At 40.1% G+C, this 25,991-nt stretch overlaps 1 protein-coding gene across 3 annotated transcripts in view; it reads right to left on the bottom strand.

Moving 5' to 3' along the window:
- Positions 1–7,492: 7,492 nt before the first annotated feature.
- The window catches only part of cmss1.L (cms1 ribosomal small subunit homolog L homeolog), a 220,009-nt gene continuing 201,510 nt past the window's right edge, over positions 7,493–25,991 (bottom strand). For all 3 annotated transcript variants that reach the window (XM_018245186.2, NM_001094082.1, XM_041581036.1), the window contains 8 exons: positions 19,809–19,871; positions 17,692–17,821; positions 15,707–15,766; positions 13,352–13,454; positions 13,051–13,111; positions 10,477–10,564; positions 8,949–9,037; positions 7,493–7,704 (listed from right to left, as the gene is read on the bottom strand). In XM_018245186.2, the coding sequence (XP_018100675.1) occupies positions 7,621–7,704; positions 8,949–9,037; positions 10,477–10,564; positions 13,051–13,111; positions 13,352–13,454; positions 15,707–15,766; positions 17,692–17,821; positions 19,809–19,871 (678 nt within the window). In that variant the 3' untranslated portion in view covers positions 7,493–7,620. The remainder of the gene's footprint in view (positions 7,705–8,948; positions 9,038–10,476; positions 10,565–13,050; positions 13,112–13,351; positions 13,455–15,706; positions 15,767–17,691; positions 17,822–19,808; positions 19,872–25,991) is intronic.

The following is a 25,991-nucleotide window of genomic DNA, read 5'->3' on the forward strand; positions in this document are numbered from 1 at the left end:
TGGGCAGGTAGGAGTCTCATTGTGTGCTCGCACATTACTATTCACCTTTATCAGTGTAGGACGATCCCACTTGTACAAAGTGCTGTACTTTGCTCACATACAATAGATCTTATCCCTCTGTTTACTTTCCAAAGAGCTTTATGGCTAATAGAAGGCTACAGTTTTAATGACTAGTAGTTTGTTTTTTAAAGGCGAACTAAATCCTAACTAAGTAGGCTAGAAATATTGTACATTATGTTTTGTGCTTCTGTATCAGCCCAAGGCAACCACAGCCGTTTAGCAGTAAAGTTCTGTGTCTGCAAAGATGCCCCAGTAGCTCCCCATCTTCTTTTCTGCTGATTCACTGCACATGCTCTGTGCTGCTGTCACTTACTGAGCTTAGGGACACACTCACAATATACTGTATATACAGAATAGAAATGTCACAATATAAGGCTGATTAGTAATTAATACAGATAATTACTACATGGCAGAACAGAAACCAGTGCAATTAGCATCAGAATTTAATAATCAGCCCTGTAGCATCAGCTTATATTACAGACAACCTAATTTTCTGCTTGATAATTAGTGACGACCCCTAAGCTTAGCTTCTCAACAGCTGCTCAGAGCCCACTGAGCATGTGAGTCACAGACACTTTCCAAGATGGTGACCCCCTGTGACAAGTTTGAAGTCCTGGATCATTGCTGCTATTGACAAGCTAAAACTTTAGGCTGGTGCAATAAGTTCAGTATATAAAATATGGCATTTTTAGCCACATTCATTTTTAGACTTTAGTTCTCCTTTAAAGGTGAACAAAATAAAATATAAAGTGATTGTTATGCGTATATTATAATTCTGCTGTTCATGGATGGGGAAGTTTCTAAGCTGGGGTAGCTTTATGGTACAGGTATGGGACCTGTTATCCAGAATGCTCGAGACCTGGGGTTTTCCAGATAAGGGATCTTTCCATAAATTGAATCTCTATACCTTGTCTACTAAAAAAATATTGAAATGTTAATTAAACCCATTAGGATTGTTTAGCTTCCAATAAGGATTAATTATGTCTTAGTTTGGATCAAGTACAAGCTACTGTTTTATTATTACAGAGAAAAAGGGAAATATGTTTCAAAATTTAGAATTATTAGTTTCATTATAATAGAGTCTATGGGAGATGACCTTCCTGTAATTTGGAGCTTTCTGGATAACAGATCCCATACCTGTATTTGAAACTGTGTAACAAATTCTCCATTTTCTGAATGCTGCCTGGAAATGACCATGGTAATTTGAAGTTGCATTGTACTATTCTATTGGCTACATATAACGTGGGTTTGCTTATATGACCTGCAAAGTACGAACAAAGACTATTGAAATTAAAAAAAAAATAGTGTAAATGTACATGTATATTACATTTCTAAAAGTATAGAGACTCCTGACTGTCCAACATCTCAATTCAAAACCAAGGGCATTAATATAAAATTGGTTATCCCTGCTTTCTCCCATTTTAAAACTTTGTCTTAGGGTTTGCATTATGTAAATACAGGTATGTGATCCGTTATCCGGAAACCCGTTATGCAGAAAGCTCAGAATTATGGAAAGGCCGTCTCCCATAATCTCCATTTTATCCAAATAATTAACATTTTTAAAAATTATTTTCTAGTTCTTGATCCCATCTAAGATATAACGAATCCTTATTGGAAGCAAAACCAGCCTATTGGGCTTATTTAATGTTTACATGATTTTCTTGTAGACTTAAGGTATGGAGATTCAAATTACATAAAGATCCCTTATCCAGAAAACCCCAGGTCCCAAGCATTCTAGATAACAGGTCCCATACCTGTACTAAAATCTGAATATATTTATTTTCTATAAGCTTTATTTATGCAAAGATATTATTAACTTTTTATTGTTTGTTATTATTTGTGGTTTCTGCGTTATTTAGCTTTTTATTCAGCAGCTCTGCAGTTTGCAATTTTAGCAATGTGGTTGCTAGGGTTCAAATTACCCTAGCAACCAAGCATTGAACTGAATAAGAAACTGAAATATGAATAGGAGAGGCCTAAATAGAAAGATACACAAAAAGTACAAAAAAAAGTAACAAAAAGTAGTAGTGATGGGCGAATTTGCGCTGGCGTCTCGTTTTTTTTACGGCGGGGCCCGTTTTTGACGCCGGCGTCTGTTTTTCGAATAAATTCGCCCATCACTAAAAAGTAACAATAACAATACATTTGTAGCCCTATAGAGCAAGGCAAATGATTCTAAAATAAGTGGCAATCTGTAGGTTGTGGCAAATTGCAGAGGGGCTGCTGTAAGATGCCATAGACATTATTTATTTGGAATAGCAAAAAAAGGATTAGAAGGCACACATCCTACACATCAATGTGAGGTGCAATACTTACTGGACTCCCCAGGAGTCACCAAGGTTTCTGGAACATTCCAAAAAAAGAGAAGATTGCACACTCAAAAATAAAATAAATTCATTTTATTTCATCAAAAGAAAATAGCTACAAAAATGGCCCCAAAAGCATAGGCCCTACGCGTTTCGACCATTAAGGTCTTCATCATGGGAAAATAATATAAAATACATAAAAGAAAAAGGCAGGTATATTTATTTATGTGCATTGGGGCTAGAGATATGTCAGGATTAAATGAGCACTAAACCCGAAAAGTTTATATAGCTAAAATACCATATTTTACATACTGAACTTATTGCACCAGCCTAAAGTTTCAGCTTGTCAATAGCAGCAAATGATCCAGGACTTCAAACTTGTCACAGGGGGTCACCATCTTGGAAAGTGTCTGTGACACTCACATGCTCAGTGGGCTCTGAGCAGCTGTTGAGAAGCTAAGCTTAGGGGTCGTCATAAATTATCCAGCAGAAAATGAGGTTGGCCTGTAATATAAGCTGATGCTACAGGGCTGATTATTAAATTCTGATGCTAATTGCACTGGTTTCTGTGCTGCCATGTAGTAATTATCTGTATTAATTACTAATCAGCGTTATATTGTGACATTTCTATTCTATATGTTGTGTACTGCATACCTCCAAACTGTCCCTTTTTTGGAGGGACAGTCCCTCTTTTGACAGCTCAACCCGCAGTCCCTCATTTGTACTGGAAAGTCCCTCTTTTCTCTGCACTGAACAGCCAGAAAAAGAAACAAAGTTTCTCACTCAATTGGCTTTTAGCAGAGAGCCCAGAACACCTAACAGGTGCAAATAAGATACTTTGTAACAATTTTGAGACACAAAAACACAGTTTAGATAAGGAGAAATATTTTCAAACTTTCATAAACTGCCAAATTTTGTAAAACAAACATGGTAATTAGGGATGTGGCCACAGAAAGGGGTGTGGTCAAAAAAGTTGCTGCGCTATGTGCGGAAAAAAATTTTTTGTCCCTCTTTTTACTTCCAAAATGTTGGGAGGTATGGTGTACTGTATATTGTCAGTCCCTAAGCTCAGTAAGTGACAGCAGCACAGAGAATGTGCAGTGAATCAGCAGAATAGAAAATGGGAAGCTACTGGGGCATCTTTGGAGACACAGATCTTTACTGCTAAAGGGCTGTGGTTGCCTTGGGCTGATAGCTACTTCTTTAGTTAGGCTTAAGTTCTCCTTTAACATCCTGGGGTGCCCTCCCCCTGCCTGATAATGGGGAATGACTAATTGTTCCCTCAGACAGGCTTCATGATATCAGGAATAGAAATTACATTCCATACCATCTTCTCTGTATCAGACTGCTGCTGTATTTAATGCTTTTAGAATTAGGAGCACCGCAAAAGCCCATTGGCCTGTCCCAAAAACTTTTCTAGATCTGAGACAGTGGCCCAATAAATGTGACATAGCAAATATATCTAGTGGCAGTATAAAGTGGAATAGCTGATCTAGTGCCGACTAGAATTCCCCAGTAACTTGAGTTCTGCTCAGGAACGGTGGGGGAGCAAGGTGAGAACAACGAGGCCAGGTGAAAGCTCAAAGATTGTCACTGGGCTATGTGATAAAATGTTTGGAGCACTCTGAGCTACATGAGCTTTTGGTTGTTGTACTCTGGGCCAATAGATTTGATATCAGTGGTCTATATAGTGTTCTGTATATGGTGCTCAGGGCTTTGCACACTGGGCTATAGGACAGACCACTTTAGGTGACTGGGCGCTGTTTGAAGCACTATTTGGGGTGATCTGGTGAACCATAACCTCTGACATCCAATTCCTCTTGCAACTAAGAACAATAAGCATTCTAAAGCAAATATTGGGTTATCGCACTCACTGCAAGACTTGCAGCCTAACAAGTTAAGAACACCAAAATATGGCAACATCTATACACATATATATAATGCTTACTGGCTTATATATATTGGCCCTCTATGTAATGTACTTAACTGCCACAGGGGGTGAGTATTGAGCTTCTCTACATTGTGGCTTCCATGCTGTGGCTCGAGTTACAAGGCAATTTGCAATGAAAACACTAGGAAAACTCTCATATTTACATAAAAAGTTATTACGTTTGTTTGTTTGATGGGATGAGTGAAACTAGCACTATTTTTAATGTGAGAACCAGACCCTTTATGATAGACACAATATTCTGTGTCCCCCAACCTATATTATTTCAGGAAAGGTAACTGAAAGGTACACTATGGGGCACATTTACTATTAATTAACCCTCGATATTCGACCATCGAAGTTAAATCCTTCGACTTCAAATATCGAAGTCGAAGGATTTACCGCAATTCGTTCGATCGAACGATTGAAGGAAAAATTGTTCGATCGAATGATTAAATCCTTCAAATCGAACGTTTCGAAGGATTTTAATCCATCGATCGAACGATTTTCCTTTAATCAGAAATTGCTAGAAAAGCCTATGGGGACCTTTCCCATGGGCTAACATTGGTGCTCGGTAGGTTTTAGGTGGCGAAGTAGGTGGTCGAAGTTTTTTTTAAAGAGACAGTACTTCTACTATCGAATGGTAGAATAGTCGAACGATTTTTAGTTCAAAACGTTCAATTCGAAGTCGTAGTCGAAGGTCGAAGTAGCCAAAAAAATACTTCAAAATTCAAAGTATTTTTCATTCTAATCCTTCACTCGAGCTAATTAAATGTGCCCCTATATGTATATGTATAAATTGAGTTTCCTTAAATGGCCTGTCAGGACTGAGTTTATATGTACTTGTTACTGTTGAATTATAATATTTGGTTGAATTTAAAAGGAATGTATAGACCAAATTAGTATTTATTGTAAAACTACTCAGGAGTTCTCTCATGAACACATTTATATTTTACTATATATATAAATTAAGTCTACTAAAAATTATTTTAAACATGAATTAAACCCATATATATATATATATATATATATATATATATATATATATATATATATATATTCTTTTTAAGATATCATTATATATCATATCATTATATATATTTTTACACTGCAGGAGAAGACAGGAGAGGTCTTGCCCATTATCTGATCGGTTCTATGGCTCCTGTCACATTGAGCAATACAGCTGATCAGATAATAGTCAACAGACGCTTCCGGCCTCAGAGAGACAATCATTTGCTCTTCTGGCCAAAAGTATCTGAACACCTGCCTGTCCCACCTCTGAAAATATGGTTGTATTATGAAGTTGGTCTTCCCTTTGCTGACAGTTTTATATTGGATGTTGAAACATTATTTGCATTTGCTTCGAGTAGGCCCTAAAAGCATTTATGAGGTTGGGCACTGATGCAGGGTGATTAGGCTTAGCTTGCACTCAATGCTTTCAAACAGGTCTGGACTTGGAGTCAAAATAAGCCCTGGCATTCCAAGTACACAGAGGCCCAAATAGTCCTCCACCTGCCCACTAAACAGTCTATGGCAGCAGGCCGGACTGGCAATCTGTGGGTTCTGGCAAATGCCAGAGGGGCTGCTAAGTTCCAATAGAAAGGCCATATTTAGGGGGCTGTTTGGGCTTCTATGTGGGCTGATTGGGCCTCTCTGTACCTGAAATGCCAGGGCCTATTTTAATTCTCAATCCGGACCTATTAATGGCAGGCATGTACAAAGTGCGGCCCTTTTGGAAATTTACACTGACCCTCAGCCTCCATCATGAAATTAATAATAATGAGGCCCCACAGCACAATCAGGAATCCCATAGCAGTAATATTTGGACACAGTGAAATGATCTGCCACTTGGTCTATACTGCTGCCTGTGTGCTGAAGGTGTTAGTAATAGACATGTACTGGCACATAGAGACGCGCTGTTTTCGCATACTTCTTTAGGGCTGAAGGTGTCAATAGACGTACTGACGTGCCAATACAGTACTAAACTAAAGAAGTATGGCGTCACTATGTGCCACTACGTGTCTATTACTAACACCTTCAGCACACAGGCAGCAGTATAGACCAAGTGGCAGATCATTTCACTAATGTGCCCAAATATTACTGCTACGATTACTCGATTCCTTTAATTTAATGTTAATGGTTCAAAGGATGTCTGGCTGACTGGTTGGCCCCCACACATTTTCACCTCACCAAATCTGGCCCTCGTTGCAAAAAGTTTGGGCACCCCTTGTCTATGGGAACTTACAGCAGCCCATCTGGCATTTGCCAGGACCCGCAGATTGCCACATCGTCCCACAGGTTTTCATGTAGGCTGATGTCCGGGTTCTGTGCAGGTCAGTTAAATTCAGGTCCTGATTGTCTGTGATTGATCTGTGGATTATGACAAGTGCCAGTGGGGCTGCTGTAAGATGCCATAGACTGTCACTATGTATTGGGTGATGGGGGCTTTTTGGGTCTCTGTGTAGCTAAAAGCTCAAGGCCTATTTTGAATCTTGGTCCAGACCTGGTTAAGATGTTTCACTCCCATATCTGCAAACATACTACACAGACCTTGCTTTCTTCATGGGAGCATTATTGTGCTGATAAAGGACTGTTGTCACAAAGTAGAAAGCACAGAATTGACAGGAATGTCTTTATACTGCGAAATCAGAAAAACACTGTATGCAACACATACAGAACTCCCTCTCTGTCCTTGTCTCTTTCTTTTGTTGCTTTCAAACAAGTCTACTATTTTCCTCAGCCAAATCTACCAGCTATCTCTCAGTGTCCATTTATAGTTATGCTTGTTATGTGCCCATTAATAAAAAAAAATCATAATTTTCCTTCCTAAACTGTGTTCCTTTTCTTACAATAAATAAGTTACAGTCTGATGTTGACCTTGCCCAAGAACATCTACAGACCCTTTGCAATATCCAATAATGCATTTAGAGTTACAGTTAAAATTGGGTTATCAAAATGGGGACCCTCCACTTGTTAGTGTACTGCAGATCTGTACACCCACTAGTGTACACAACAGGCATTATAGAGGATTCTGGGAGCTGTAGTCCAGCTGGAAAGGGGCAAATCACAGCCATTGGTTGTCAGTGGAATGCTGAAGGCTACAGGGCAACAACAGTACATAGAGTAAATACCTAACTGTCCTTGTACCTACCCTAAATCCATCCCTGTGATACTGACACATATTTGTGACACAGACAGGTTATTTGAGATAAAACTTTATTACACACGAATGAGGGATAAAGATTAATATGCAGATTGGGGACACATTTCTCCGTTGGAAAACACATCATCTAAAATGAAACATGGAGGCAAAGGAAACGTCTTTATTTAAAAGAGGCCAATCTTCAGAGTCCCTGCTCTACTCGCACGGATAAGGCCGCTGTCCAAGAGTTCCAACGTTTCTTTCTTCACCTGTATTAAAACACACAACAACAATCATTACAGGGTGCTCTCAGCAGTTTTCCTTCATGGTTTATAGTGACACTTAATATTAAGCACAGACACCTTTGAAATGAAAATACACAGAGGCTGGGAATACCTTGTGTTTTTTGGAGCAGAACCATTAGGGCTGGGGCAGGCTGCTCCGGATACAAGGCCATGAAATAAGAGCTCATGAGAAGTGGACCATTCTGCTTGTAACTGGAGAGCAACAGACTGATAGAACTGATGTATAATTTGGTTCCACCCAGTGGTGTAACCATATTATATAGGAAACAGACCCCATGGGAAAGGTGGGCCCCAGGGAAAAGGGTGCCTGGACTACAGGGTCTGCTTCTTCTATAACGTTTGAATCCGCCTCCTCACCACTTTTTCCTCTTCTTCTTCTAGTTGACGCACTTGCGCCTGTGCAAGCTTGCGGCTGCGGAGGGGGGTTGCGAACAGGACTATGTTAAATGTTAATACTAATCAATGTTTCAATTGGCCTTCCTTTTTTCTTTTTTTTATAGTTTTTAATTATTTGACTTTTTTTTCTGACTCTTTGTAGTTTTCAATTGCGGTCCTATTCCATTCAGGACTCTCCTATTCATATCCCAGTTTCTTATTCAAATCAGTGCATGGTTGCTAGGGTAATTTGGAACCTAGCAACCAGATTGCTGAGATTGTGAACTGGAGAGCTGCTGAATAAAAAGCTAAAGCCACAAATAATAAAAACAATTGCAAATTGTCTCAGAATATCACTCTACAACAGTGATCCCCAACCAGTAGCTCATGAGCAGCATGTTGCTCACCAACCCCTTGGATGTTGCTCCCAGTGGCCTCAAAGCAGGTGATTATTTTTGAATTAAAGTCTTGGAGGCCAAACAGAGCCTCCTGTAGGCTGCCAGTCCACATAGGGGCTACCAATAGCCAATCACAGCCCTTATTTTGCAACACCAGGAACATTTTTCATGCTTGTGTTGCTCCTCAACTCTTTTTACATCTGAATGTTGTTCACGAGTGAAAAAGGTTGGGGACCCCTGCTCTACAACATACTAAATGTTAACTCACAGGTAAACAACCCCTTATCCCACCGGGGTGATAATACCTCAGGATGAGACATAGGTGTGGACCATGTATGTTTCCTATAACCCTTACCAATGGAATTATTACATACAGTATACTGACCATACAGTTCTACAGAATATTTCTGGCCAAAAAAAATCCCACCAGCCTACCTCTGGAATATCCATCATCCGCCTCAATTTCTGATCTCTCCAGTTCCAGTCAAACACCAGGTATTTCATGGATTCCAAGCTTAATCCATCTGTGGGAAAAACAAGTGGGAAACAGGGGAATATCACTTTTAAACTAATGTACAAATAAAGGGATACTATCATCAACTTGAAAAAAAATCAGTGTCTGTGCCATAAGAGGAGTTAATACAACGCTTTAGGTTCTCTTCAAGAATAAATCATATTTCTGGGAAATTTACCGGTGGAATATTTTTAGATGAGTTCTGTGGAAGTTGTGGTGGCACAAACGCTGCTATAGGGCTGCCAGCACTAAATTAATCAGATGGAAACAATTAAGTACACATTAAGTACCCATTAAAATGATATTAAAGGTAATTGATGAAATGAAGGCAAAGACAGGGCTGGAGGTTAGAACAACAGTGGGGGCATTTATCACCAAGCTGCACTTTCATTTTGTTTTCTTTAAAACATGTTAAAACGTTGCACGTTTTGTAATTTGGGATGTGATTATTTGTCACGGTCACATGTATTAAACTGTATTATTTGCAATGTGCAAGTGATTTAGAAAAATCCCAAAATGTATTTAAGGCTTCGCTGGAAAACAGCTACTTTGGTCAACTATAAACAGACAGTGCTGTATTTCAATTTACGAATATTCCAGTAATTTAAAACCAGTTGGGTAAGCAATAGCAATGTCGCATACAAATATCGGATGTTGTCGCAGGGTTCATCCGACACGACTGTTGGATGCAGACGCAGCATGTAGCCTCTGCATCCGACAGTCGCGTTGTGTGGGATGAATGCTGTGACAACATCCGACATTTGTATGCAACATTGCTATTGAATCCGCCGGAATCGCAGGGAAGCCGCCTGTAGAATTCTGGCCTAAATGCCTTCCTGCCGGTTACAATCGTCGGCAGGATGGCACTTGGAGCGATTCCTTTTCCGAAGTCCCCGAAGTTTCCTCGCGAGTGCCATCCCACCATCGATTTATATTCTAGCTGGCAGGAAGGAATTTAGGGGAGATTAGTCGCCCGAAGAGGCAATTTGTCGCTGGGCAACTAATCTCCCCAGAATCTTAGTGTGTGTCACCACCCTAAAGAGAACATAAAAAAGTGAATGGCTATTTATTATTTTGTTCTTGCTTTGTTTCTCCTAGCTTTTGCAGTGTCTGAGTGTTTGCTGCTCGAATAAGACTCCATTATGTATAGGCTGTCTGGCTTCAACTTCCTTATTAATCCCCATAGCTAGGTTTGCCACATTTTTTGTTGAACTATACCGGCCGGTCTGGGGGTGCGTCCATAAGGGGGCAAGTTGTGGTGTTAAAAGGCCAGGGTTGTGCCATTAAGTGGTTGGGAGTCATGAAGTTGAGGGTCGGGTTGTGATGTTGAGAGGCCACACTCATGAAGCCTGGAACTGGCTGGGGATCTTGTAAGTATAGAAGCTAGGATATATTTTTAGTATATATTTTGTACTTGTAAAATGTATAATGAACGGTAACTTTGCTTACCTTGATCTATCAAAGCCTTAATCCTTCCTGGCGTTCCTATGCCAATATGTGTAACATTTTTTTCCAGAAGATTTATTTGATCTTTTATCTAGGCAACAACAAACAAATTGTCATTTTAATATCCTAAACTGAGACGTGCTCTTGAATATGTGTATATATGTGAGTAAGTATACTTTATACGGATATACATACACATTCACACACACAGATTGTATTCAGACACTCACAAAGACGGGACATTTCATTGAATAACAAACCCTGCGCTAAACTCTTGTTCCCTTTTAGCCACGTTCCTCACTGTGAAGTTTTCATGTTGAATTTGGAGACAGTCTGCTTGAAGGCATCTCAATTGTTTGTCTTTCCTGATTTTGCTAAACTAGAACACCCATCGTCGTTATCCCCCCATCTATTGGCATATGCTGGGATATCATCATGCTTGTTTTGCCATAAAAAGAGAGTTTGATACATAAATTAAAGGTTGGATTTTGGCTAACCTCATGAACTATTCCCTCTCCTCAATGTATTTACTCCCTTGAGTGGCTTTTAATAAGCAGAGTTCTCTTTTTATTTATTAGCTACACTTGCTCAGTTAAAATAAACCGTAATTAATTTGCTGCAATGAAACATTACACGGCCAAACAAGCAACGTCTGGCCTTTCCTCTTATCCAGTTCATAGATCAGCCCATAACTAGGACATATTTATCTAATTACTCCAGAGACAGTGGGGGTATTTATTTATTGCCCTGAGAATAAACTTGGTGCTATTGAAAAAAAGGACTGAGAAGAGAGCAAATGTAACAGCAACACAAACGGGGTTATTTATCAAAGTTAGAGTTGTGTTTCAGTAAAAACTCAAATTTTTGGGATAAAAAAAGCGGAAAAAGCTTGAATCTAAAAATACTCCAGCTAAAACCTGTCGAGGTCATGTAGAAGTCAATAGCAGAGGTCCCTTGAACCATTTGAAGATGTTTTTGGTTATTTTTTCTGTGGTTTGCATCGACAACTCGATCATTTTGCCGATAACTCGATCACTTTCGAGTATTCAAGTTTTCCCCCCCGATTTCATTCATTCAAGTTTTTTCATAAATAAGCAAACATTCGAGTTGTGAGTTTATTCGAGGTAGAAAAATCCTCACAAACTCAACCTTTGATAAAGAACTCCCAAAGTGACATTATTCCCTGCTTTACTATAATGACACAATGCCATGTCCATTATCCAGAAACCCATTATGCAGAAAGCTTAGAATTACAGAAAGGCCATAGACTCCATTTTAATCAAATAATTCTAATTTTTAAAAATGATTTCCTTTTTCTCTGTAATAATAAAACAGTAGCTTGTACTTGATCCCAACTAAGATATTATTAATCCTTATTGGAGGCAAAACAATCCAATTGGGTTTAAGTAATGTTTAAATGATTTTTAGCAGACTTAAGGTATAGAGATCCAAATTATGGAAAGATCTCTTATGTGGAAAACACCAGGTCCCGATGTTCTAGTCTATGGCAAATGCTGAAATGTAGAATAGTGACAGATAAAGCTTATGATATTGTCTGCCACCACTTTAAACAGCAGAGTGCAATGATGTTAACTTTTCCATATGATGGGTGATTTTTCTGCCCATCCTTTCCACCCAGGCCACTCCTAATTCCACCAAGAGCACACCCTGTCCTGATGGAGACTTTTGCATACTTTGATTAAAAGAAAAGCTGAAGCAGGAGATTTTGGGTATTTTGAACACCGTTATTCTCTGCATGGTCATCAATGCCCCATTTGTGATAGGCCTAAGAGTTAAGTCCCTACTGAAATTATATAAGTATAATACACAAGAGCCATGAATATCCTGTAAATCAGTGGTCCCCAACCAGTAGCTCGTGAGCAACATGTTGCTCTCCAACCCCTTGGATGTTGCTCCCAGTGGCCTCAAAGAAGGTGCTTATTTTTGAATTCCAGGCTTGGAGGAAACTTTTGGTTGCATAAGAACTAGGTTCACTGCCATACAGAGTCTCAATGTCTGTTGACAATCCACATAGGGGCTACTAAATGGACAATCACAGCACTTATTTGGCACCCCAAGAACATTTTTCATGGTAGTGTTGCTCCCCAACTCCTTTTACTTCTGAATGTTGCTCATGGGTTCAAAAGGTTGGGGATCCCTGCTGTAAATTATATCCTTATAAACGGTGACTAGTGATGTCATCAGTTATAAACGGTGAGCAGTGATGTCATCAGTTATAAACGGTGAGTAGTGATGTCATCTTTGTCACATGACTCACTAAAACTTTGTGTATTATAATAAATAAAGTATCCCTTGTTGGAAAATATGAGGATATTTGAAGTCACCTCGGAGTTCCATGACCTGTATAAAAACACTTGGCCTTAGGCCTCGTGTTTTTATATGGTCATGGAACTCCAAGGTGACATATAATATCCTTATATTTGACAATAGTGTGTACTTTATTCACTATATAACAATACCCCTCTTGTTAATGATAAGGACATAGAAAGCCACAGAGATAAAATACAACTGGGATGGGTTGTCAGAGAAAATGAACTGTTCCTAAATCCTTCATACCTTTATGTGCTTTGCAAACAACTTCATCACCTTTGTGTCAGCTTTGAATGCATTTATCAACCTGAAACAAGAAAAAAGACATGTTAACAAGGAATTATGTCAAGCATATAAAAAAATATTGCCCTACAGACAATAATAAAACATGGCGCATATGAACAGAGATTCCTGCATCTAGAAACATTCAGGACTTGGTTGACTAGGCATCATTGATTAGAAGAAGACAAAGCAAGAGACAGCTGAAAGGTGCCAGTAATACTAAATACAGGGTAAAAGCTTGGGCAGAGATCACAAATATATATACTTAATAAGCTCCAGAGTACGGTGGGCTGAGCTGCAGACAACCAACAGCAGGACAGACTTCTTCTCCTTGTGGTTCTTGGACAGTTTTGACCATTTGGGACAGACTGGAAAAAAAATGAATGTTAGTTTTGTGTTTTCTCTTGTGACTACAGGTATGAGACCTGTTAGACCCAGAATGTTCGGGACCTGGGGTTTTCTGCATAATGGATCTTTCCGTAATTTGGAACTTCATACCTCAGTCTACTAGAAAATCATGTAAACATTAAATAAACCCAATAGGCTGGTTTTGCTTCCAATAAGGATTAATTATATCTTAGTGGGAATCAAGTACAAGCTACTGTTTTATTATTAGAGAGAAAAAGGAGATCATTTAAATTTTTTTTAATTATTTGGATAAAATGGAGTCTATAGGAAACAACCTTTCTGTAATTCAGAGCTTTCTGGATAATGGGATTCCTGATAACGGATCCTATACCTGTACTAGAAACAAAGCATGAAGCAAGCAGACCTGCCTCATCTACATAGTTGGAATTTGCAATATAAAAGAAATCAAATACCGTCCCAGCCGACCAACTGCAACGAGGGTTTATCAGACAAAATTAAACTGTTTCTGGGCACACTGCTCGCCAGCAGTTTTTTTCTTTTATATGGGACCTATGAACACTTGTGTAATGGAATCTGCAGGTTTCTCTATTTTTATCTCTATAATTGGAAGTCTCTTTGCTCATATTTCTTACTGTATGGGGCATTTCCAAGCAACTAGTAGGAAAGCACTTAATTGCTGATGGATGTGGTCCATTATGCGTTGTACAACACATAAAACCTGCTGCTATGTGAAAGGAGATTATAACACAATAGGAGGGCTGAGGGTTGTCATAAGAAAGGCTGCTGTCCGACAGTGGAGAGTGGAGGGTTAGGCAAGGAGTTGCATTCACCACTTATAATTCTGAACAGACAAATACAAAGGAAATATCAATATATCAATGTACCTACTCTGGGGCCGTGTAATGTGCTTTCAGCTCTAATATTCTGATGCAGTTTCTAATATATCACTTAAATATATGATAAAACAAACAAAAGCCAGATTCTCTGAGAGGGGGGTTGGTCCCCTCTTCACTAAGTTAGAGTCCTGTAGCGAGTCGGGTACCTGTGGGTTACCCGTAAAAAAAAAAAAAAAAGCGGGCACCCTGCTGAATAGGGTTGCTACCTTTTCTGGAACAAAATACTGGCTTTCCTATATATTTATCTTTTTTCCCTATTAATAACATTGGGATCATCCATAATTTTTACCGGCCAGGCCGGTAAAATACCGGCCTAGATGGCAACTCTACTGCGGAATGAGGGGAGGATTTTCAGGTGCGGGTATAGATGCGGGTCTCATCTAAATGTACTATTGTCCATATTTTACTTCTTTTAAAGTTTTACAAAACTTGTTTCTGCCCGCCCACTTTTGATGATGTCACGTCCGGTTTGCAGCAACGACACTTCCTGTTTGATGGTGGTCGGCGGGTTGCGGATTAGGCTGTTGCGGGTCCGGGTCAGGTAGTGGATCAAAGTGGGTAAATATGTGGTTTGCAGTTCGGGTTGAGGGTCTGGGTCTTAGAAATTGGTTCTGTGCAGGACTCTACACTAAGGAACTGGCAGTTGGCTTCTATAGGACCTATGGCACTAACACGATGGCACAGAGAAGGTACAGGTATGGGATCCGTTATCAAGAAACCCGTTATCCAGAATGCTCCGAATTACTAAATAGCCGTCTCCCATGGACTCCATTTTATTCAAATAATCCAGAATGCTACGAACTACCGAATGGCCGTCTCCCATGGACTCCATTTTATTCAAATAATCAAAATTTAAAAAAAAACTATTTCCTTTTTCTCTGTAATAATAAAACAGTAGCTTGTACTTGATCTTAACTAAGATATAATTAATCCTTATTGGATGCAAAACCAGCCTTGTTGGGGTTATATAATGTTTACATGATTTTCTAGAAGACTTAAGGTATGTATATCCAAATTATGGAAAGATACATTATCCGGAAAATCCCTGGTCCCGAGCATTCTGGGTTGCGGGTCAGGTTGCGGATTAGGCAGTTGCAGGTCCGGATCGGGTAGCGGATCAAAGTGGGTAAATATGCGGGTTGCAGTTTACATGATTTTCTAGAAGACTTAAAGTATGTAGATCCAAATTATGGAAAGATCCGTTATCCGGAAAACCCCTGGTCCCAGGCATTCTGGATAACAGGTCTTGTACCTGTATACAGACATGATATGGCTCAATATAGCAAATATGTGAGCACACTGAGCATCTGGCTCATGTTATATATGGTATATAGTATATGGTATATAGTACTTACTCTCTTTCAAGTACGAGGACAGAGTATGTGTAAGGTCGTTTTCTTTCACAAAGCACGTATCTAGAATAAAGAAAACCAGTGTAAATCAATTCAGTCAAAATAGACAATTCAGTCTAATAGAGAAATGCTGTATTATATCAATATAGAGATTCAAATTCTAGGCACAGCTGTCAGCACACATTGTTACATTAATTTCACAGAAACGATTGTAACAAAACTAGGACTTCATTTTTTCTTTTTTAATTATTTGCCTTCTTTTTCGGACTCTTTCCAGCTTTCAAATGGGGGTCACTGACCCCATCTAAAAAACAAAAAGCTCTATAAGGTAGCCTAAGCTGCTTTTTATTACTCATCTTTCTACTCAGGTCCTATTTATATGCCAGTCTCTTATTCATATCAATGTATTGTTCCTAAGGTAATTTGGACCCTAGCAACCAGATTGCTGAATAAAAAGCTAAATAACTCAAAAACCACAAATAATAAAAAGTGAAAACCAATTGCAAATTGTCTTAGAATTTCACTTTCTACGTTATAGTAAAAGTTAATTTGAAGGTGAACAACCCCTTTAAGAATATACTGAAAGGTACTGTATGCTGAAGGGGGAAATCATAGCAAGTAAGTAAAGGAGCTTTTACTTGGACCATTATAGGACTGTGACTTTATGATCCAATATAACATCAGATTTCCACAAAACTTTAATAACATAAATAATATAAAATGCCCCTTTGTCACTCATTGTAACATGGCTAACATATGGGAGGCTTGTCTGTAAAATATAAATTAAATATAGCAGACTCTGCCATTTGTAGATTACCAAAGATCTTTTGTGTCTCAAACATTGGTGCGTCTGAAACCGAATAATCAGATATAAAAGAGACTGGAAACAAGGCTATTATTTATAATTCTATTCATAGCAAACAATGTCCACTGTCTGACCCTGAGAAATAGGATCTGACTGATGCCCACAGCAGAACTGCCCAGGGCCACTCAATGCTGAAATAATAAAATGTTGCCAAGCAAAGTAGGTCATGTCATTCCGACCAACAACCTATTTTGTGAATATAACCCACTGATCCCCTTAGTGTGGAAATAAACAGACAATAGAAGCATCTTTCTTGCAGACTGTAGCTGTAAATACAAAAGTATGGGAGAATATTTCTGGAGAGGGGTCGATAGAGGCAGTACATCGAGCATGAAATGAATGTGTGGAGGTTCCCATTCTTGGTTCATGCCGAGTGCAAGCAAACAAATGCCGAAAGACACAGCTCAGCTTATACTGGGATTTCACCGCAAAGAAAAATGTATGTGGTTTCCAACACTGCGATTGTTACATTTTGTGTGGTTTTTCAGCCTGTAGAAAGAGTTATTCTGGAAACATGAGAACTAAATGACATACAGTTGGATCACGCCCAATGGAGAGTGTTTCATTCCTTGTACAATGCCCAGTAAGTAGGGACATGAGACTTTAGGAACAGTCCTTTTTTTGAAATGATATGAATTTGTATAATTTCTTAAGCAGAAGGAAAGTCGTATTCCACTTGGGGGTGACAAATGTTAGGCACCAAGTGATTGTATTTACTTACCTGAAACCCCGGGCCAGTGCTCCTATCAAGAGAAAACTGCACCGGGCCAGGTTATTGCACCACGGAGCGATCCTCTTCCGGCTTCTTCTTTCTTCTCGCGGCTGCACATTTGCATTAGAGTGAAAAGTTGAACTTTTACAAAAAAGCTGACTATTTCGTTCTACTCCGAATGTGTCTGCCCTGGGAAATTTGAAGAAAGAAGAAGTTGGAAGAGGATCGCTCTGAGGTGCACGCTGGAAGAACCACAGGCCAGTGCAGTTTTCTGCTGATAGAAGCACCGTCCCCGGGGTTTCAGGTAAGTCAATACATTTACTTGGGGTACCTAACATTTGGCACCCCCAAGTGGGATACACCTTTCTTTCTCCTTTAAGACAGTAAGTAAGATGAAAGTGCTGCCCCTACCTGGTATCTGTAGTTCCTCCAGTTCAATCACAGACCGTTTGTTTTCAAAGTGCTCTAGCACCAGCTTCTGCATATCCTCTGGTGTGCCTGCTGTTGGAGCATGTTGAGCAAGAACATCAGAAATTGTCTTCTACAATAAGAGGAAACAGCACAACTTATATATATACAGTAGATGTAGGCATAAAAATGAATAACATTATTTTGTTCTATATGGCATCAGTTTGTTTAAAGGTGATTCGGAGCAGCTTGGGTCAGGCAATAACAAATGCTTCATCAATTCTGCACATGCTGGAGAGCTAAGGGCCCATACAGGGAACACATGTGGTTATGGCATTTCTCAGTGCATTAGGGTTAGTATAAACTTCAGTTTAAATTATTTTCATGCATTGCACCCCAGCTGTAGTTCTTAATGGATTGTTTGTGATGGTATGGTCAGCTGTCTACCCTTTACTGGAAATCTCCCTAAATGGGTGCACTGTGCATACTGTATGTATGCTGGGGGATCCAGGAACTAACAACTGCAAGTACCTAGCAGTAATTTTTAGGGCTGTCCTGGAGGGTTATGCCCATGAACATCCACCAAGTGAATTTGACATCACCGATGCTATTATTGTGCATTTTGCGCCTGCATTTGTAAATGGGCAGACCAAAAGTGAAACATATGGGAGATACGAGGACCGCAAATTTTCCACCACTGCTCTATTCATCACTTTGTGCACACTAGTGCTGGTGCATTCCTGCACTCCACTATCAGGGATACAATACATCAGTTGTCCCCAACCAGTAGCTCGCGAGCAACATGTTGCTCTCCAATCCCTTGGATGTTGCTCTCAGGGTCCTCAAAGCAGGTGCTTATTTTAGAATTTCAAGCTTGAAAGCAAGTTTTAATTGCATAAAAACTAAGTATAGTGCCAAGTAGAGCCCCTTGTTGGCTGCCTGTCAACATAGCCAAATAGCCAATCACAGCCCTTATTTGGCACCCCAAGGGACTTTTTCATGTTTGTGTTGCTCCCCAACTCTTTTTACATTTGAATGTGGCTCACAGGTGAAAAAGGTTGGGGACCACTGCAATACATTCATCTCTGGAACACAGCAAAATTGTAGCCACAGCACCAACCCCTTTCAGACCTCCTTCACCATATAGTTTGGGTGTCTAATATAGAGTAGCCTCAATTGTGTGGAACCTTGAGGGTGTAATGTGATATTGCCAAGCCAACCAGCAAACGTGAAGACAGCTCTGATCTAATAGCCACCTACTTGGTTTCAGAAGTACAGCCAGTAGTTTCATAATTAAGTAGCCCAGTAGCCCACTACCTTCTTGTCTCTTCAGCCAGGTGCCCTTTAAGTTGTTTTGAGGTTCTTGAGTAGAAGAACCCTAATCTGTGGGCTTGCAAACAAATTGGCCAAATCTTTGTCCTCATTATATATGCAAAAAAGTAATTCTCTGGAGAAAGTCTTGGAAAGACCATTAAATAAATGATTTTCCTTCCAGAGCGGAGTTGGGTCTGTGGTCCCATTAAGCTTCCAGTTTAAATAGGACACAGGAGAAGGAGTAAACATCTGTCTTATTTGTATATTTCTCTATGTTTCTTACATCCTCTCTTACAGTTCCTTTGTGAATTTGGTAATAGCAGCTCGATACTTTGGTACCTCTGTATAAGTCATTATAGGCAAAGCTTGGGCCTCACAAGGGGATTCCAGGAGCATTCAGTTTACAATCTGAGACTTACCCTGCCCTTCTGCGAAACGGACACAATACAGGACAGACAGCAGGATTTATTGCTTAGGCATTAGTAGTATGTTTACATTATATTAACGCTATAACTCATTCCCCAAAGTATTGTAATGCTTTTCCAAAAAACAAAGCCTATTGCTGGCATCAGTTTGCAGAGATCGGATCAATTCTGACAAATAACACTTACCTGTAGCAACCAATAAGCTGCTTGCATTCATTATGTTTACTTAACTATATCAGCCTTTTATTTCTACAGATTGGTACCACCACTATTTGCATCACTATCAGAAAATACCCTACAACCTGAGCAGATAGTAATTCTTTCTTTAAGAATACAAATCAAATCCACCCTAACAGACTTATTCTTCATTCATCTCATTACCTTCTTTCTTCTTTTCTTCTTTGGCGCCGAATCTTCTTTTTCTGCTTCTTGCGACACTTTTACCTGAAGAATGTTTTTAAGAAAAGAAAATGAATGCCGTCACATGTTACAGTAAATATAAATATTTATATTTAGAATAAATTACTAGCCAAACTAAATATTTTATTCACAAGTAAATATAAATATATATAATATTTATCCAAGATCCCTAAAGTCATTACAGACAAATCTCTGCATCCTAGATGCTGTACAATCCACACCCAGTTGGGACCCATATTCACTCAAACCCTGCCCACTTCCAAACCAGGTTTTACCAGCGTTTCTGTGCTCTACTAGCAATTACACATTGCCTAAAGATACAAAGGGACACCAAATAACATTATGATCAGAAAATAAAGTACTTATTTCCTTAAAGCTGGCCATACATGGATAGACCATTGTTAGATCTGGCCACCCAAGCAGTCGACCACGCTAGAGTCCTGTATCAGGTCGGGTACCAGTCGAATACCTACAAAGTGGTTGAATTTTGGGAAAAAAGTTCAGATTCCCTTATCGTGTGGGTATTACGCAGGTAAATCGCCTGGGTACCTGGCTAAGGTGTGAGATTGATCCCTTTTACCCTCCGCTGAGGTTATCTCACAATTTGTCCCCTTACCCATCTGATTAGGCTCTGGTGTGATGTCACTTCCGGTTTTGCAGGTCCCCAGGTCTTACAGTAAGTTAGTTATGTGTGGGCCTGGTTGGATATAAATAGAGGCATATATTGGGTGGCGGTTGCGGGTCGGGTTGCTGTTTGTGTGTCTGGGTCAGCCACGGGTCTGCCGGGTCCGGCCCATGCAGGATTCTAGATCATATGGTGGGTCTTATAGATAATTGCAAAAAAGAAAAACTTACACTCGCACACCCTGGCCGTCCAAACTCAAACGACTCCCAGGTGCTCGATGTAAGAGGGATTGGGCAACCTCAAAAACAGCGTAGACACAGAACACACCGGCACAACATGGGTAATTCTAGCAGGTATAACCTTGCTCGTTTATTGCGGATGCAACGTTTCGGGGAGTGACCCCTTTCTCAAGCATGAGAAAGGGGTCACGCCCCGAAACGTTGCATCCGCAATAAACGAGCAAGGTTATACCTGCTAGAATTACCCATGTTGTGCCGGTGTGTTCTGTGTCTACGGGGTCTTATAGATATTCATTCCACAATGATGCAGTCTTTGCCCTAATGGATTTTCAAACCTGAAATATATGACCATTCATTGGACAGGCTGCCTAATCAGAGGGCATAATACATAGGCTTTGATCGGCCAGTTTTAGACATAGAGGCCATTGTTTACTCACCAGGTATTGTTTGTGTATCCATAACATCCCATTTACATGGAGCTCCTATCATATCTATCTGCCCCAGTTTCACCACAACCCCCAGACATTACAGTTATTAGTATAACAGCATGGCGCTACTCCAACAGAAACCAAAAGATTCTACACTTTTTTCTACTGAAACAAAAGTTTATTAATGTATGTTTTCTTTCCTTTTTCCCAGTCCTGCGGCTGAAAGTTAAGCGTTAGATTATACAAGTCATTTTGCATGCGCGTGCTCCCAGCCTGGATTTAATGTGACCTTTCTGAGTAAATCCCTGGGACTTTCCGTTGAGGAGAGATATATTAGTTCTACACATCTGAACTCTCACCACACGCAAACAGCAGACACCGCAAAATCACTTGGATCTATGTGCAGACCTGACTGAAATGGTGGCTGTGTGCAGTGTGGTGAGGGTCCCGAGGCAATACAGCAAAGCTGGGGCCTTTACTCCAGAAAAAAGCAACTTAAACCAGTCAAATTTTATTTGCTACCCTTTTACTGGTGACTACAAATCCCAGTACCACCTAGCAGCTGCATGCTATCCCTTAAACAGGGATTATTGCCCTCAGGGATGTTTTAGGGTCTGCTGAGGCAGTAGTTCCAATGCACTAGAAGAGCTGAATTTCCATTTTAAAAAACTGAGATTTGGCCTGCTGTTGCTCTATGCCACAAAAATTTGAGTCCCATTGCAGTCAAAGATGTGGGAAGTGGGCCAGGGAGGGAGGTCAGGGCAGGGAAGAGGGCCAGAGAGGCAGGTCGGGGCAGGGAAGAGGGCCAGGGAGGGAGGTCGGGGCAGGGAAGAGGGCCAGGGAGGGAGGTTGGGCAGGGAAGAGGGTCAGGGAGGGAGGTCGGGGCAGGGAAGTGGGCCAGAGAGGAAGGTCGGGGTAGGGAAGAGGGCCAGGGAGGGAGGTCGGGGTAGGGAAGAGAGCCAGGGAGGAAGGTCAAGGCAGGGAAGAGGGCCAGGGAGGAGGTCGGGGCAGGGAAGAGAGCCAGGGAGGGAGGTCGGGGTAGGGAAGAGAGCCAGGGAGGGAGGTCGGGGCAGGGAAGAGAGCCAGGGAGGGAGAGAGGCAATGCATCAAGAAGGAGCGGGTCTGGGCCGGCCGAACCAGTCTCTGGATCAAGACCACTGTACATCTGGTACCCTGAACTCTGGGTTGGCAAATTGCACATGTGCTTTGCCCTGCAACCAGCAGAAGGAAGGCCAGGACAGAGTAAGATTATCTAAATCGCTCAAGGGGGTCTATCTTAAGTGGCACAGGGAAACTGTTGGCCATGGGAAACAACCCCATGTCATGAGTCAGTGGTACCCAGTACCAGCATAGCATCCCTGCATTTTTGCCAACAACCAATGAGTTTATCTTCCAGAGGTTTTGAAAACACTGACTTGATGAATGGGTTGTGGTTCCAATAAAGCACACAGCTGTCAGTTTGCTCTCAGTGGACTTTATATTTTCCATGTCAGTATGACTCCTGATATGGCAGATCCAGATGCCATAGTTTCAAAGACTGATCACCTCCATCATAAGTGTAATAAAACAACCAAGATAATAAGGGAATTTAGTTGTGTTTTACTCTATGATAATATGGCTTTTGTTATTTTCTAAGTATCTGGGTGCTCATTAGCTTTTTTTCTTTTAGATGATCTTCTCAAATAGTGGATATGCAGCTGAAAGGAATACTGTGGCACTACACCTTTAACACATGGGCTGTTTAAATTTAATAGTGACAATATTCAATATATAACACTAGCATGTCCTTTATCCCCCTTGCCAAAAACCTAGCATATAAGTGCTTGGCAGTGCTGTGTAGTTACACTCTTGAACCTGAGGAGTGAGTTGTTCCCCCAAAAGGACTCTGGGGCCTTATCAATATTTACTCCAAACCCGAGCATTAAAGAGGTAACAATACAATAGGGTTGTCACATTTTCTGGAAAAAAAATACCAGCCTTCCTTTATTTTTATAATAACTGCCTAATAATAGCATTGGCCTTTAAGCATCGTTTTTACCAGCCATTCCAGTACAACACAGGCCAGGTAGAAACCCTAAATACAATGACACATGATGCTTTTAGTATATGTGAAATTGTATTGCTTAACTTATACAGGTCCTCAGATTACTTGTATGGTCATGTGCCCCTACAAATAACTAAATCCAGTCCTTTATGGCTCCTAATTTGGTATAGAAGCTGTCACTCAAACTAAACAGAAGCAAATTGGACATATCTAGAATAAAAACAAATACATAACAATACAATACATACAATAGTTTATCATTATTTTTCCAAAGATCTTTTCTTTGCATGGGGCCCCAGCAAATATCCACAGTGACCTTCCATAAAGCCTTGGTTCTTTGCCGTCATGTAAGATGACATATGAAGCACCCTTTACAATAGGATCCCTGCCAAACGCTGCCTGAAATAACTGTAACATGGATGCCGTGATGCCTCTAACAGCTTCCTAATAAAGCTCCTTGTAGGAAAATCACATACACTGCTGCCTTGGGGATTCGTGATGGAAAATGAGCCCAACTTCATTAATTCTGGCATTCCAGTGGTGATATGGAGCAAACTCTGCTCCTTCATGACACCTTGGGAACACATGCACATGCATTGTTTTACACCACGGAATATGCTCAGGGTCATATAAATATTGAAGCAGCCCTTAAAAGGGTGGTTCACCTTTAAAGGGATACTGTCATGGGAAAAATTTTTTTTTCAAAATGAATCAGTTAATAGTGCTACTCCAGCAGAATTCTGCACTGAAATCCATTTCTCAAAAGAGCAAACAGATTTTTTTATATTCAATTTTGAAATCTGACATGGGGCTAGGCATATTGTCAATTTCCCAGCTGCCCCAAGTAATGTGACTTGTGCACTGATAAACTTCAATCACTCTTTACTGCTGTACTGCAAGTTGGAGTGATATCACCCCTCCCTTTTTCCCCCCAGCAGCCAAACAAAAGAACAATGGGAAGGTAACCAGATAGCACAAGATAACCCTAACACAAGATAAGAGCTGCCTGGTAGATCTGAGAACAACACTCAATAGTAAAAACCCATGTCCCACTGAGACACATTCAGTTACATTCAGAAGGAAAAACAGCAGCCTGCCAGAAAGCATTTCTCTCCTAAAGTGCAGGCACAAGTCACATGACTGGGGGCAGCTGGGAAATTAACAAAATGTCTAGCCCCATGTCAGATTTCAAAATTGAATATAAAAAAATCTGTTTGCTCTTTTGAGAAATGGATTTCAGTGCATAATTCTGCTGGAGAAGCACTTTTAACGGATACGTTTTGAAAAAAACATGTTTTCCGATGACAGGATCCCTTTAAGTTAACTTTTAGTATGTTATAGAATGGCCAGTTTTAAGCAACTTTTCAATTGTTTTTCATTATTTTTTATAGAATTTTTTTTAGAATTATTTGCCTTTTTTGTTCTGACTCTTTCCAGCATTCAAATGGGCGTCACTGACCCCATCTAAAAAGCAAATGCTCTGTAAGGCTACAAATGTATTGTTATTGCTACTTGTTATTTCTCATCTTTCTAGTAAGCTCCTCTCCTATTCAGATTCCAGCCTCTTATTCAAATCAATGCATGGTTGCTAGGGTAATTTTGACCCTATCTAGCAGATTGCTTAAAATGCAAATTGAAGAGCTGCTGAATAAAAACCTTAAATAATAAAAAATGACAACCAATTGCAAAGTGTCTCAGAATATCACTCTCTACATCATACTTAATGTTAACTCAAAGGTGAAAAACCCCTTTAACAGCAATTTGTGTTTTATTAAAGGGTTGGTGTACCTTTAAGTTAACTTTTAGTACATTACAGAATGGCTAATTCTAATCTACTTTACCATTGGCCTTCATTGTTTCTTTTTGTAGAGTTCTTGAATGATTTGCCTTCTTCTTCTTCTGACTCTCTCCAGCTTTCAAATGGGGGTCACTGGACCCTAGCAACCAGATTGCAAAATTTGTAAACTGGAGAGCTGCTGAATAAAAAGCTAAATAACTCAAAAACCACAACTAATAAATTGTTTCAGAATATCACTCTCTACATCATACTACAAGTTAATTTATAGGTGAACAACCCCTTTAATCAAAATGTACGTCCCTTGATGCCACACTCATTATCTGACAGAGCGTAAGGTGCAAATAAAAGCAAACTACTCTGTGTTCTGTTAATTATATCCATAAATATAACTTGGGCCTGCTGTAAGAGACCTTCCACCTACATTTTAATAAAATCCAAAGTAGTGCAGTAGGGTTGGCAGCATCTGTCTGCTTGAGTTCCTCTTCCCAGCTGTCTGGCGTCTAGAAGTAGTTGAAGCCAGTCTTTTCCTGACTTCGACTATTCATGCTTTTGGTTGGTGATCACCGCCAGAGATTTGGGAAAAGGACGTCCAGCTGTCAGAGATGGTGGGCCCCTGTTTCCATGAAATCAAACCTTAAGGCTACAGCATACAATGACATTCTTGACAATTCTACGCTTTCTACTTTGTGGCAGCAATGAAGGCTTTTTTCATATTTTAGCACAATAATGGCCCCATGCAGAAAGAAAAGGTTGGTACAGAATGGGTTTACTGAGATGGCTAAACTTATCTGGCCTGACCTTAACCCAACTGAACACCTGTCACATTGGAATGCTGAATGTAAGCCAGGCCTGATCCACAGCATTAGTGCCCAATTAAATGGATGTAAATCCTACCAACAATATTCCAATAGCTAGTCTATGATTATGCGCCTATTGGCACGAAACGCGCAAGGCTATGCGTTGATCTACTTTGTGGCCTTAGTAAAGTTCTCAGTTCTTTTACAAGCCTG

Source organism: Xenopus laevis, chromosome 2L (assembly GCF_017654675.1).
Source record: "Xenopus laevis strain J_2021 chromosome 2L, Xenopus_laevis_v10.1, whole genome shotgun sequence".
In the NCBI taxonomy this organism is placed as follows: Eukaryota; Metazoa; Chordata; class Amphibia; order Anura; family Pipidae; genus Xenopus; species Xenopus laevis.